Source organism: Bufo gargarizans, chromosome 8 (genome assembly GCF_014858855.1).
Source record: "Bufo gargarizans isolate SCDJY-AF-19 chromosome 8, ASM1485885v1, whole genome shotgun sequence".
NCBI classification, from domain to species: Eukaryota; Metazoa; Chordata; class Amphibia; order Anura; family Bufonidae; genus Bufo; species Bufo gargarizans.
The window spans coordinates 151549512-151562657 of record NC_058087.1 but is presented as its reverse complement, the minus strand read 5'-3'; the positions used below and the strand labels follow the sequence as shown (position 1 = coordinate 151562657).

The following is a 13146-nucleotide window of genomic DNA, read 5'->3' as shown; positions in this document are numbered from 1 at the left end:
TTATTTTTTTTTCATTTAAAAACAAACAAACATGTAGCCTAGAGCCTAGGAGATGCGACAACTGGCTACCATACGGTACATGTAATATAAAGGTGACAGAGGGTAGAGAAGAATAGATATTTAAGAGACAGGGATACTAGGTCGCTATCCCTATGTGTCCCTGTGTCTACCCAATGGACCCTCTAGATGACCCTTGAAATCCCTCTTCTAAAGTGACAGTGACTGTCAAGTAATACGGAAACAGAGACAAGACGAAGGGACTCCTAAATAAAACCAACACAATTGTTCCAACGCGTTTCATTGGCTTCCGCCAAATCCTCAGGGGACCACTTCCAAAAATGATGTTATTATAACAAGGAACCCAGTCAGGGGTCCCTGGAACATTCACAAGCAATATACAATGTGTACTTAGCTGTCCGATAGTTCCTCAATATGGCTCAGCAGTAGAACTTCTGCATGTGGCCGCAGGTAGAGTCCTGCTAATGGCCGCAGCATGATGTGACGTCCTGCGTATGGCAGCGTATGGGTTGCGTCACATCATGCTGCAGCCCTAAGCAGGACTTTACATTCCCTGTATCCATTTGCGTGAATTGTTATTGGAGATACGGATACCGCCGATAATACATAGCTTTGACTATAGCAATTTAGTTGTGTGATTTTCTCATTTCAGAACTAGACCTTATGGCACTGATATAGATGCTCTGTATCGCGTGGGTATTTTTACACTGTATAACAGTGCATCAAATCAATGTGTGACAGTCACGAAAAAAATGAGACTCAAATTTGTCCAAATGAGATTGAAATGTTATCTGCAGTGCTAAAACGAAGAAGAAGATGGAGGACGCTTACTACTGTGAGATGCAGCAGCCAAGGTAAATGCTCTTAGGCCATTTTCCACCACTTTCACCGTGCGACCCATTCACTTCTCACTATTCAAAGTCAACCAGTTGGAAAAAAAAATAACCTAGAACAAAAGTGCCTTTTCTCCCTTCTGACATTTTACAATGACATCTGCCAGCGGCTCTGAATGAGGGGCAGATACATGCCCCATTGTGCCATTCTTCTCATTATTGCAGCCATTGTTGTGTGTTCAGTGTTGCATTTTATTGCAAAATGAAGGCGCATTAAACCGCGATCTTTACATTGCGCTGCAAAAGGCCAGAAAATGGTAAAATCCAAGATAGTTTAACCACTTTGTTCCGGGGGTTATTTATAAACCCTGATGAACTTCCGTAGCTTCCACTATATATACTGTACACGGTATGCATGGTGAAGACCCCATAGCGAGCCATTATTTGTGGAAGAGCCTCAAATCACATTTACTTTTAATGACATGGTCGTTCGGGGTCACAAAGGGCATTTCCTTTGCTTTTTCCCTGCAGCCATATGTGTGATGTTCTGTATTCCTTTAGAATTTATGAACTTCCACATGTTGCAAATTTTTTCCCACTAAGGTTTTTGGTGGCTTAAAGCAAGCACTTGTCTTTTCAAGCTAGTATTATCTAGATGTGATTTATTTTTTAAAGGGGTTATCCGAGTTATTTTTTTGTTCTTTCTATGTTCCTAACTAAGCAAATGTAACAGCTTTCCAATTCACTCACTTTATCTCCAGTGGCTGGTTTATCAGATTTCACTGAGGGTCACATGACCTGTGATGTCAGCTTCTCTCCCTGCTCTGATAAAGTTTGTTTACAAGCCTGTAAACGAGACGTCACTGTGCTGGCCACGCCCCCCCCCCCCCCCCCCTTCACTGCTGGGCTGTCTGCTCTCTCCTAGGATTCTTAACCCTTTCAGCTGCACAGACTGGGTAGCTGCAGCAGTGAGGAGACAATGCTGGGCACTGGAGCTGACATACTAGAGAGAGCATTACACAAGAAGGTAGGGGGGAGATCCTGTGTGTATTAGCAGTGTCATTATACAGCTGGGACTTGTAGTTCTACACTTACAAGTTGCTGCTGAGTCTCCCAGCAGGCAGATATGTCACTCAGGGCAGTACTTGTATTCACTCCCTTAGTAGTGTCATTATACAGCTGGGACTTGTAGTTCTACACATACAACATGGTGCTGAGTCTCCCAGCAGGCAGACATGTCACTCAGGGCAGCTCTTGTATTCACTCCCTTATCAGAGCGGGGGGAGGGGCAGAGATTGTTGTTATTGCATGTAAACAAAGGGCCAGAAAAGAACCAGGGAAATTAGGAAATATATATATATTTTTGTGCCTTGCTTAGCTTAGTCATATATTGCTGCCCATCAGATTTTCAGTGCTATATTTTTTTTTTTCATAACTCGGACAACCCCTTTAACTATATACTGTACCTAAATTAGGGAAAACTGCTTGACTTTCAGTTGCACAATTGGCTCTTTATAGGAATAATTTTAGGCTGGGATCACATTTTGCGTGAATGTCTTATTTGTGCATAGATATAGATTTGTATTGACTAGTCTTAGAAAGATGAAAGACACCTGCTTGAGGAGAATTTGGTTGTCGACCATCTTTCACACCATCTTGACACCTGGTAGATGGGCCAGACACATGTTCGATCAAAAATGTGCGCAAAGAGCTTCTATTTTTTTCATTTATAGAAGGTATAATATCACTTTAATTTAGAATGATCCCCATTTCTCAGTTCTATTGTTTGCATGTGAAATGTTGTGCAGCCATGCTTTTATTAGTTCTCTGTATGCTTGCTTTATGGATATGCACCTGTGACCATGAATGTGCTAGCCTCTGAGGGTGGCGGCAATTTACAGGGGGACACGGGAACCTATGGCTCTGGTCCCCACTGGAGCCTGAAGCTTAGGCAGTAAAATGGCGCAGGAGATCACAATGACATCTCTGCCTCGAGGGATAACGTGATGACAGAGAGGCCATTATATATCACAGGGGGCCATTATATATACTACCACTACAGAGGGGACATTATATACTGTATACTACTACTACAGAAGGGGCAATATAATACGAGGGGAAGTAATGGAACGGGAGGAGAGCGTTATATACACTACCACTATAGGGGTGCGTTATACTGGGGGGGTGAAAGCATAATTTATACTAGCACTGCAGGGGCATTATCCTACAGAGAGCACTACACGGGGAGTGTGAGAGCATTATACATACTAGCACTACAGGGAGGCATTATACTACAGAGGGCACTACAAGCTAGAGCACTACAATACAGGGAGAATTATAATAAAGGTGGCACTACAGGGGGCTTTATAAATACTGGGGCTAGTACAGGGGGCTTTATAAATACTGGGGATACTATAGGGGGCTTTACTCCTAATGTGGGCTCTATAGGGGTGCCTTATAGATTGGCCTTATTACTACTGGGAGTATCAGCAGGATGACACTGTTGAGCACCAGGAGGGAAAGGTTGATGGAAAAATTAGGAATCTAAGATATCTGTGTGTCAAACTCTGCAGAGAGGAAACATGGCTAAAAGAAGTTATCAATGTGGTCTGAACTCTGAGTGGAGAAGATGAGGAAAGAGAACGTCTACATCAGAGGAGACATACATTTTTGCCTCAGGGCCCAGAAAGGTTAGAATCAGCCCTGACCACAATGCCATATAGGTGCCAGCTAATGTGTCTCATAAGTGCCAGAGCCCCATACATTTCCATAGGAACCTCATTTTACTACCATTTTCTGCATTCCTGTGCTGTATGATGAGATGACTAGGTATAGATTAGTCTGTACCACCAGGAAGGCATGCTTATGCCATAAGGATGCACTTAACATATAAAATTGAAGGCAACACACGTACGGTATGGGTTAAGGCTATTGCTTTTGCATACAAATCAGACGTTGCTTGTGTGCATGAGCCCTAACGTTGTAGAATCATCTTCCATTACTGGTGTATACACGGCATGGTCCTGTGTGGTCAGTAGAGATCAGCAGCAGGCACATTACTTCAAAGTTAAAGACTGCATGCAAATGAAAATGAATGTAAAGTCACAAAATTAGAGAGCTCAGACGGAGACTGACAGGGTAGATTGGCTTCTTCCACTCGGATGCCTGTTGCCTGTCAGCATCCATTACCATTATACACTAATACTGGCAGGAGCGCAGGTAATTAATCATGACTTTCAGGCTTGACTGACATGGTACTGTAAATGAAAACAAGCTGTAAAACACACAAACTGTTACTACAGAACGATGCCCGGGCTGGACCCGAGGGATTTCTCCTTTGACATCACTTTACACATAACCCACAATAATTACCCCAAAACATGGCAACAGTCAGTGTTTTTTAATATAAATTTTTGACATAAAGAAAGTAGAGCCGTCCCCTACTGCGTCCCTCTACTCCTTGAGCCTGGTAAATCCCTAATATCCTGTTGGGTAGGCCAACCTGTCTCAGCTACTATCTCCTGACAGCCGGCATTTACTCTGACCAACCCTTATGACCGCCTGGGCTAAATCACACACCATGATATGCAGTGGTGCTTATAACTTCCTCCTGTCCCCACAAGCAAGGCCACTAAAGGCTGGGGTGGAAGGAAACTTCACTGTTCTTTGTAAGAATCTGACCTCACCCTCCAAACCTCTCATTTTAAACCCACTCACACCCCCAGTTACTACCAATTATACAATCACCTTATCTTATTTTCCTACCAATCCCCAGCTAAACAGTGATCTTGGACCAGTGCTTATCCCAAAACCATGAGATGCCGTCCTATCTAACATAAGTGGCGGGTTCTCCTTAGAGCTTCTCCACCTTAGTAACCTCATAGAGAAAAATAAAAAACATAGTGGAAACTTATAACCCAGCCCCTACACATCTTGGAGCCATGGGCTATGTGGCCACCATGATCTTGGACCAGTGCTTATCCCAAAGCCATGAGATGCTGTCCTATCTAACATTAGTGGTGGGGTCCATTTAGAGCTTCTCCACCTTAGTAACCTCATAGAGAAAAATGAAGAACTTCGTGGAAGACGCAAAGATTTTTCAAAATTAATGAAAAGAAAAGCATTGATTTGCCCACAGCGACCAATCAAGTTGTTGCTTTCAATTTCCAATGGGGATCTGGAATCTGATTGGCTGCTATGGGTAGCTGCTCCCTTTGCACTAATTAGGCTAGGTTCACATTTCCCTTCTTTCATGTAGGAACATAAAAACGAAAAAGCCTGGAAGCAATGGCATCAGACTGGGCCGACTGATTATAATGGGGGACTCTGGGTTTTTATTATGGTGTCTGTAATTCTGCTGGACAAAATATTGCTCCACGCACGGGTATTTTGTCCTGCAGTTCTCCCGAAATGTGTGATGGAGGCTCCAAATGGAGCAGATGTCAGCCTAGCCTTATGTTAAAGAGAACCTGCCACATTGTACCTGCAGTCCTATAAAACCATAAGTAAGGTGGAGGGCTCAGTGCTTAACTGGGGACCACAAGTGGTTACATCTTAAGGCGCAAAAACACGAACATTAAAGAGTGTGGAGAAACCTTCATTCGATTTCTTTAAAACAATGTGTTTCAGCGTTTGGCACTCCTTTTTCTAGTCTGTGTATTGTCTGCAGGAGCAAGCAGTGCGATGGGACGCGAGGCTGCTCAAAAGATGGGACTACCCTTTTAACATTTTATGGACATCTTATAGATGCCCATATTTAATCAAGTCATCTAAGGGCAGACATCAAAGGAATATCACTAGGTTATGAAAGCACTGTCCAACCTGTGGGGTCCAATTGCTGTGAACTTCAGTAAACACTAAAACGAAGTGGCAGAAGCACTAGGAAATAACTGTACCACTATGTCTTCTCCTGGGGTCATATAGTCAACCTGCTATAGTCAAGGTCAGACAATGTGGCCTCCAGATTAATCACAGGAAAAGATCCATTGTTATCAAGACAAATATATAATAGATAACTGGGATATAGCCAAAGAAATCGCAAGAAAAAACACCCCTCAAAAACGTAATTTTTATTTATATGATTAAAAGGATCAAAATGTGACCCTCGTTAATACATCCCTAAAAAACGGATTCCTGCCTAGGGTGTGGGAGAGCGCCCTGGCAAGAGCGATCCCACTGTCTTCATAGCTGTCCCTGTCTCACCAGAGCAGATGAAGGACAGTCGGGTCACAAAAAGTGTGTCATGTGGAAAACAAAAGTGTACCGATTATGTGGTCACAATCGTGAATATATGAAAACTACACCAAGAAGAGATACAGACAACCCTCCTGTAATGTAATACTAGATGGGAGGGTCACATTTTGATCCTTTTAATCATATTAATAAATTTACATTTGTGAGGTAGGCATCCTCCTTGAGAAAACCATGCAGAGCCGACAGGTGCCAACATGATCTGGCATTATGTGACACACGGATGGCCCACTGACTATACAATCTTCTGTATCTCCTCCTTGTACATTTGGATTGCAATCGGCACATGAATTAGTACAATACGGAGGAGAGAGGGCGCAGCGTGGCCAATTTTAAAAATCACAGCAGACCTCACCCACAACATTCTGCATGGCGTTTCAGATGAATGAACCATATTCAGACCCGTCTATTACTGCTCTGCCTGATTTAATAATGCAGAAGGCACACATTAAGTTAAATGACATCTAATCCAATTGCCGTGTTAGTTTGATGTAAAAAAGCACAAAAACAGATTCAAGACAATGGAAAACTTCTGCGTCTCTTAGCTCTGTACATCTTCATACACATTTGACAGATGAAACTAGCACACAAGTAATCACGCAGGATGCCTGCTCATGTCAACTGCAAACCGGCTGTAAAAAAAACATATGTTTTTAATAGTTTACTTACTGCCATAAACTCCAGAAACAAGAGCCCAGAGGAGAACAGCACACAGCTCCATGCTCCAAGAATCACCTCCCTTAGTCCCACATTAACAAAGCAACATTGGTCCCTTTCTCAAAGAGAGCTCAGAGACTAGCATGAATGAAAACTTTCTTCACAAAGCACAGACTGCCCAATTTCCACCCCACTGCCGTAGGAGGGATAGGGTCTATAAGAACAAAACACAGCCTATCAGAACCTGCCGCACAAGTCCTATCCCACACACCCTTCCCAGGGGAAAATAAACTTCTAGCCAATCACAAGGAACCTCCAGTCCCAAGAAGGTAAGAGGGGGTTCTGCTCTACAGCATCTATAGTAAAAAATTAAAATAAATTATGTATATACATATAAATATATATATATATATATATATATATATATGTGAAACTCGAAAAATTAGAATATCGTGCAAAAGTCCATTTATTTCAGTAATGCAAATGAAAGGGAATTGCATTAATTAGAGTTTTGTGAAAAGGTTCAATATTCTAGGCTCAAAGTGTCACACTCTAGTCAGCTAATTAGTCCATACCCCCTGAGCAAAGGGTACCTCAAAATTGAGACTTTGGGGCTTCATAAGCTATAAGCCATAATCATCCAAATTATAACAAATAAAGGCTTGAAATATCTCGCGTTGCATGTAAAGTTATGTCCGGACTGAGGGCGTAGCCTTAGGGGAGGGCGTCATGACGGGGGTTTGGTTTAGGGAGACCCCAGTTAGGTGGGTAGGTGGAGTTTAGAGGGGATAGGAGGAGGAATTGGGAATGTGGGGGATTGGGGGATTGGTGGGTTTGAGTGTAAGGGGTGTGGTTAAGGGGTTAAATAGGTTAGCTGAGGGGAGACCAGGGGCCATTTTGGAGGATCTTGGAGCGAGCTGGTACCTGTCGTTGTAGCTGAAGACCCATCATGGAACAGCTGGAGGAGACCATCGCTTGGTTAAGGGCAGCAGCGGAGGTCTGCGGCGCCGATTGGATCCAGGCGCAGGTGCAGCAGATGCTCCAGGGGGCGGCTGAGGCTCCAGCTGCGCTACAGCCCGTCGGCTTCTCAGTCGGCTCCGCCCCCTCCTAAGGTTCAGCGCCGCAAACGGAGCCCCTCAAGGGACCCTCCACGCCGGGGGTCAGCGGGGAAAGCTTCCTCCGTTACTCCCCGGCGTGGAAGGAATCCGGCCAGTAGGCGGAGCCTGCGAGGTGGCCGGGCCCGGTCACCTCGTCCTTCATTGACGATCGGCAAGGGAGATGGACCAGGTGCGGGGGTCTCCAGCCCGGGACCGGTGGCTGTGACCCCCCAGCGTGTGCAGGACGTCGGGTGGAGCGGGGCTGCCGCAGTTGCAGTGGTGTCCGGCGGCAGGCCCCTAGCTTCGGTGGTTACAGTTCCAGGAAGAGGAGGCTCCGCCCACTCGCCTGCAGCCCGGGAAGATGGATGTCCTAACGTCCCTGGCCTGGGCCTGGCTAGGGGACTGGATGAAGAGGCGGCGACGCGGAGGGATGTTCAGCAGGATTCCGGATTGTCGGCTGGTGGGGACACAGCACCCAGGCAGCCAGGTGAGGCCTCTTGGGGACCATTAGCGCAGTTTGTTGGGGGTGTTGGGGGGTCCCCAGTAGATGTTAGCAGGGGTTTGGGGCAACTGTTAGGGGGGCTGGCAGGTTTGCTTGCGGGTTGGGGTATGGGGGGGGCATCTCCGTTACCTGCGTGGGGGGTGTCCGGGCCCTCTGGGGGAGCGAGTGTGGTTGGGGGGGCCAGTTCAGGTGTGGGGTCTGCGGTGGCGTCGGTGCAGACGCAGGCGGGGGGCGCGGTTGAGGACGAGACGGTGCGGATGGACGATAGGGCAAGAGGGGAGGTGTATGTTTGCTTTGAGGGTCCATTGGGGGCGCATTTGAAACAGGAGGTGAGGGAAAAGATTTGGAGGGGGGAGTATGTAGAGATTTTTTCTTTGCTTCCTTTGGACAAATTTAACCTGGATAGGGCGAGACGGGATGAGGGTAAGAAAGAGGAGGAGAAGCGTAGGTACCGCCTAATACCGCGGACGTTTGCAAACTGGCTGCAGGCGTTTGCGATATTAGCGAGCGTGATTGGGGAGAAGGCGCCGGAGTGCTGTTCGGCGTTGTTTTGTTATTTGGATGCAGTGGGCGAGGCGTATAGGGTGTATGGGGGGATAGCGTGGCTGCGGTACGACGAACAGTTTCGGCAGCGGAAGGCGGTGCGGCCCGAAATTAAGTGGGATCACAAGGATATAGCCTTGTGGTTGAAGGTTACCGCGCCGGTGAGACAGGGCCAGTCCTTTCGGGGGGAGGCAGGAGGCGGTGGGCAGCCCAATGTTGCGGCAGCTTCAGCAAAGGGGCTTTGTTTCGCATTTAATGACGGAACATGTAAGTTTGGAGCAAAGTGTAAATTTAAACATGAGTGCTCGGTGTGCGGAGGTTCACACGGTGCGGCGCGGTGCTTTAGGGGTAACAGACAGAGGGGGGGGGGATTTCAATAGCAAAGGGGGAGACGCCGGTGCGTCTGGGAAGGATGGGCCCGTTCCTAGACAGATATCCGGATAGGGAGGCGGCAGTTTTATTGCGGGAAGGTTTTTCAGTTGGGTTTCGGATCCCGTTTGTTCAAGGGGAAGCGGTTTTGGTTAGGAAAAATCTGAGGTCAGCGTTGGAGCATCCGGAGGTGGTGGCCGAGAAACTTAGGAAGGAGGTCAGTCTAGGCAGGATGGCGGGCCCCTTTTCGGCCCCGCCGTTGCCGAATTTAAGGGTGTCACCATTGGGGGTGGTTCCGAAGAAGGAGATGAATAAGTTTCGGCTTATTCATCATCTGTCTTTTCCAAAGGGCTCGTCGGTCAATGACGGTATAGACCCCGCCTTGTGTTCGGTGGTTTATACCTCATTTGATGCGGCAGTGCAGTGGGTTAAGAAGTTGGGGAGGGGGGCGCTATTAGCAAAGACTGACATCGAGGCTGCGTTCAGGTTGCTGCCGGTTCACCCAGATTGTTTACACTTGTTGGGGTGTTTTTGGGGGGGGAGTTTTTTGTGGATAGGTGTTTGCCTATGGGCTGTTCCCTGTCCTGTGCATATTTTGAGGCGTTTAGTTCATTTTTGGAATGGGCGGTGGTGGATTCGTCGGGTTGTGAGTCTATTATTCATTACCTGGACGATTTTTTATGCATTGGTCCGGCGGGTTCCAGGGTGTGCGCCTTGTTGTTGCGTACCTTGGAGTCGTTGTTTGGGGTTTTCGGGGTACCGTTGGCCACGGAGAAGACGGTTGGGCCGGTCACGGAATTGAGTTTTTTAGGGATAGTGATTGACACGGATAAGATGGAATGTAGGTTGCCCCTAGATAAGTTAGGGGATTTAAAGGGGGAGGTTGCGAGGGCGTGTCGTTTGAAAAAGCTACAGTTGCGGGAGCTTCAGTTGCTGCTCGGTAAACTCAATTTTGCGTGCCGAATTATGCCTATGGGGAGGGTGTTCTGCAGGAGGTTGGCTATGGCAACCGCGGGTGTGGTCTCACCGCATCACTATGTGCGTTTAGGGAGGGAGTTGAGAGCTGACTTGAGAGTGTGGGCTTCCTTTTTGGAATGTTATAACGGTCGCTCTCTATTTATGGGTGATGTGGTGAATTCGTTTGATTTTGAGTTGTTTTCAGATGCAGCAGGGAGCGAGGGTTTTGGGGTCTATTGCCAGGGGCAGTGGTGTGCGGGGCGGTGGCCGGACAGCTGGGTGGAAAGAGGTTGGGTGAAGAACGTGGCCTTGCTGGAACTGTTTCCTATTGTGGCGGCGGTGGTGTTATGGGGGGAAGTTTTTCAGGATAGGAAGGTGCGGTTTCACTGTGATAACTTGGGGGTGGTGCAGGCGATAAATGGGTTGTCAGCTTCGTCGGTGTTGGTGGTGCGGTTGTTGCAACGGTTGGTATTGGAGTGTCTGTTGATCAATGCGTGGGTGGTGGCGGTTCATGTGCCTGGAGTGGATAATGGCATAGCTGACGCTCTTTCTCGTTCACAGTGGGACCGTTTCCGGCAGTTGGCTCCAGGCGCGGAAGAGTTTGGGAGGGAATGCCCGAGTTGTCTTTGGGAGGTACTGGAAGAACGGTAGCAAGTCTCATTCAGGCATCGCTTGCGCCTAGGACGTGGGAGTTGTATCGGAAATCGTGGCGGTACTGGGAGGATTGGTGCAGTAAGTTGGGTGTTGGGGAGGAGGAGCTGGAGGTCCCGATGCTGTTGTTTGTGGGTCACTGTAGAGAGGCAGGTTGGTCCGTGGCAAGGATGAATAGTTGCATGGCTGGATTGGCGTTCGGGTTTAAATGTAGACAACGGCCAGATGTGACTAAGTCATTCTTGGTCATGCGGGCGCTGAAGGGGTGGCGCAGGGCAGGTGCGGGGGGTGATAACAGGAGACCGGTGTCCTTCGGGTTGTTGTTGAGACTGGGGGAGCAGCTGGGAGTGGTGTGTAGTTCGGACTCAGAGGTCCGGTTGTTCCGTTTGGCCTTTTCATTTGCGTTTTTTGGGGCGTTACGGGTGGGGGAGTTGGTCAGTCCGTCGGTACGTAAGGCTGGGGGGTTACAGAAGGCAGACGTGGAGTTATTCCAAGACAGGCTGGAGTTTGTTATTCGTCGGTCTAAGACGGATGTTGAAGGCCGGGGGCGGAGAGTGGTGTTGTTTGGTGTCCCGGATTGCGCCATGTGCCCGGTTAGGAGTTTACGTGACTACTGGGGTGACAGGAAGAGCGGGATGTTGCCATTGTTAGTGCATAGGGATGATTCCTTTTTGTCGCGTTTTCAGTTTGCGGCGGTTTTTTCGAAATGTTTGGTTCGGTTGGGTTTGGGGCCTGAGGGGTACTCTAGTCATTCTTTTAGAATTGGGGCGGCAACGGAAGCAGCAAGGTGGGGGTTGGGAGACGAGATTATTAAGAGGATTGGGCGGTGGGAATCTATGCGGTTTAGATCGTACATTCGCTTGCACAGTTTATAGGGGAGCGGCTGGGGGGCGGGGAGGGGTAGGAAGTTGGAGTATAAGCAATGTCTTTATGGTTTGCTTTGGGTTTGTTGTTTTCTTTTTTTCTTTTTCTTTTTCGTCACAGATGCAGTGCCGGCCCTAGTTTGGATCCTCGGGCATTCTTATGTCTTTTGGGGGGCTGTCCGGGAAGCGGTTCGGCCGGATGGTCAGCAGTTGGGGCTCCCGAGGTCTGTGGCAGTGGTGAGATGGCTAGGGCGGCGGGGTATGGTCTGGGCGGGGGTGTTGCCTGAGTTTCACAGGTTTGTGAGGCAGGATAGGGCACCCGAGGTGTTAGTTCTGCATGTGGGCGGTAATGACCTGGTGGCGCGGCCGTTCCGCGAGTTGCTGCAGGGGATTAAATTTGATTTGCTGCGGATATGGGCTATGTTCCCGCGGATGGTGACAGTATGGTCAGATATTGTGCCTAGGATGGTTTGGAGGGATGCACGTTCTGTGGTGGGGGTGAATAGGGCCCGTATTAAGGTGAATAGAGCGATGGGCAGGTTCATGGCCAGGAATGGAGCGGTGGCAGTGAGGCATATGGAACTGGAGAAGGGTGTAGGGGGCTTTTGGCGGGCGGACGGTGTGCATTTAAATGCGGTTGGCTTGGACATGTGGTGCTTGGCAATCCAGGAGGGGATTGAAGTAGCCTTGCGTTTGTGGAGGGACGCGCAGACTTAAGGTGGTCAAGTCGGCGCGTCAGTGGCGGGGGGAGGTCCTTGAAGTTGGTCACATTCACAGAGGAGGATGCTGGGAGGGCTCCATGGTTGGGGCTGGACTCCCAGTGGTGACGGATTTAAAAGGGGCCATTCAGTGGTGCTTCTGAGCTGGTGGGCAACGGCTGGAGGCAAGATGGCTTACCCGGTGGGGTATTTGCAGTTGTTTGGAGGCTTCAAGGACCTCCCCTCGGGGGGGAGAATTGTTATTTATTATATATGTTATGTTTATATGTTAATAAAAGACGGCTGCTGTGGCCGATTTATTCCAAGCCTGGTGTCCGTCTATCATTTGGGGCATGTTAGTGAGGAGGTCTGGGTGGAGGTAGGTTATGGGGGGTTTGGTGGGAAGGATTGGCGTAGAGTTAGGGGTCGGACGGCAGATAACCAATACCACCGTCATGAGTCTCTCATATGTTAGTTTCACCTTTTAAGTTGCATTACTAAAATAAATTAACTTTGCACGATATTCAAATTTTTCGAGTTTTACCTGCATATATATATATATATATATATATATATATAAAAATATATAAATCTAATATATAAAGCTGAGTGTATGTACAGTCATGTGAAAAAATTAGGACACCCTTTGAAAGCATGTGGTTTTTAGTAACATTTTTAATAAAAGGTTATTTCATCTCCGTTTCAACA

At 47.8% G+C, this 13146-nt stretch overlaps 1 protein-coding gene across 1 annotated transcript in view; it reads right to left on the bottom strand.

The window, feature by feature from the left end:
• Positions 1-6822, bottom strand: part of LOC122945455 (vitellogenin) — a 178468-nt gene extending 171646 nt beyond the window's left edge. Inside the window, exon 1 of the mRNA XM_044304523.1 lies at positions 6771-6822. Coding sequence (XP_044160458.1) covers positions 6771-6822 — 52 coding nt within the window. The remainder of the gene's footprint in view (positions 1-6770) is intronic.
• Between the last annotated feature and the right edge of the window lie 6324 nt (positions 6823-13146).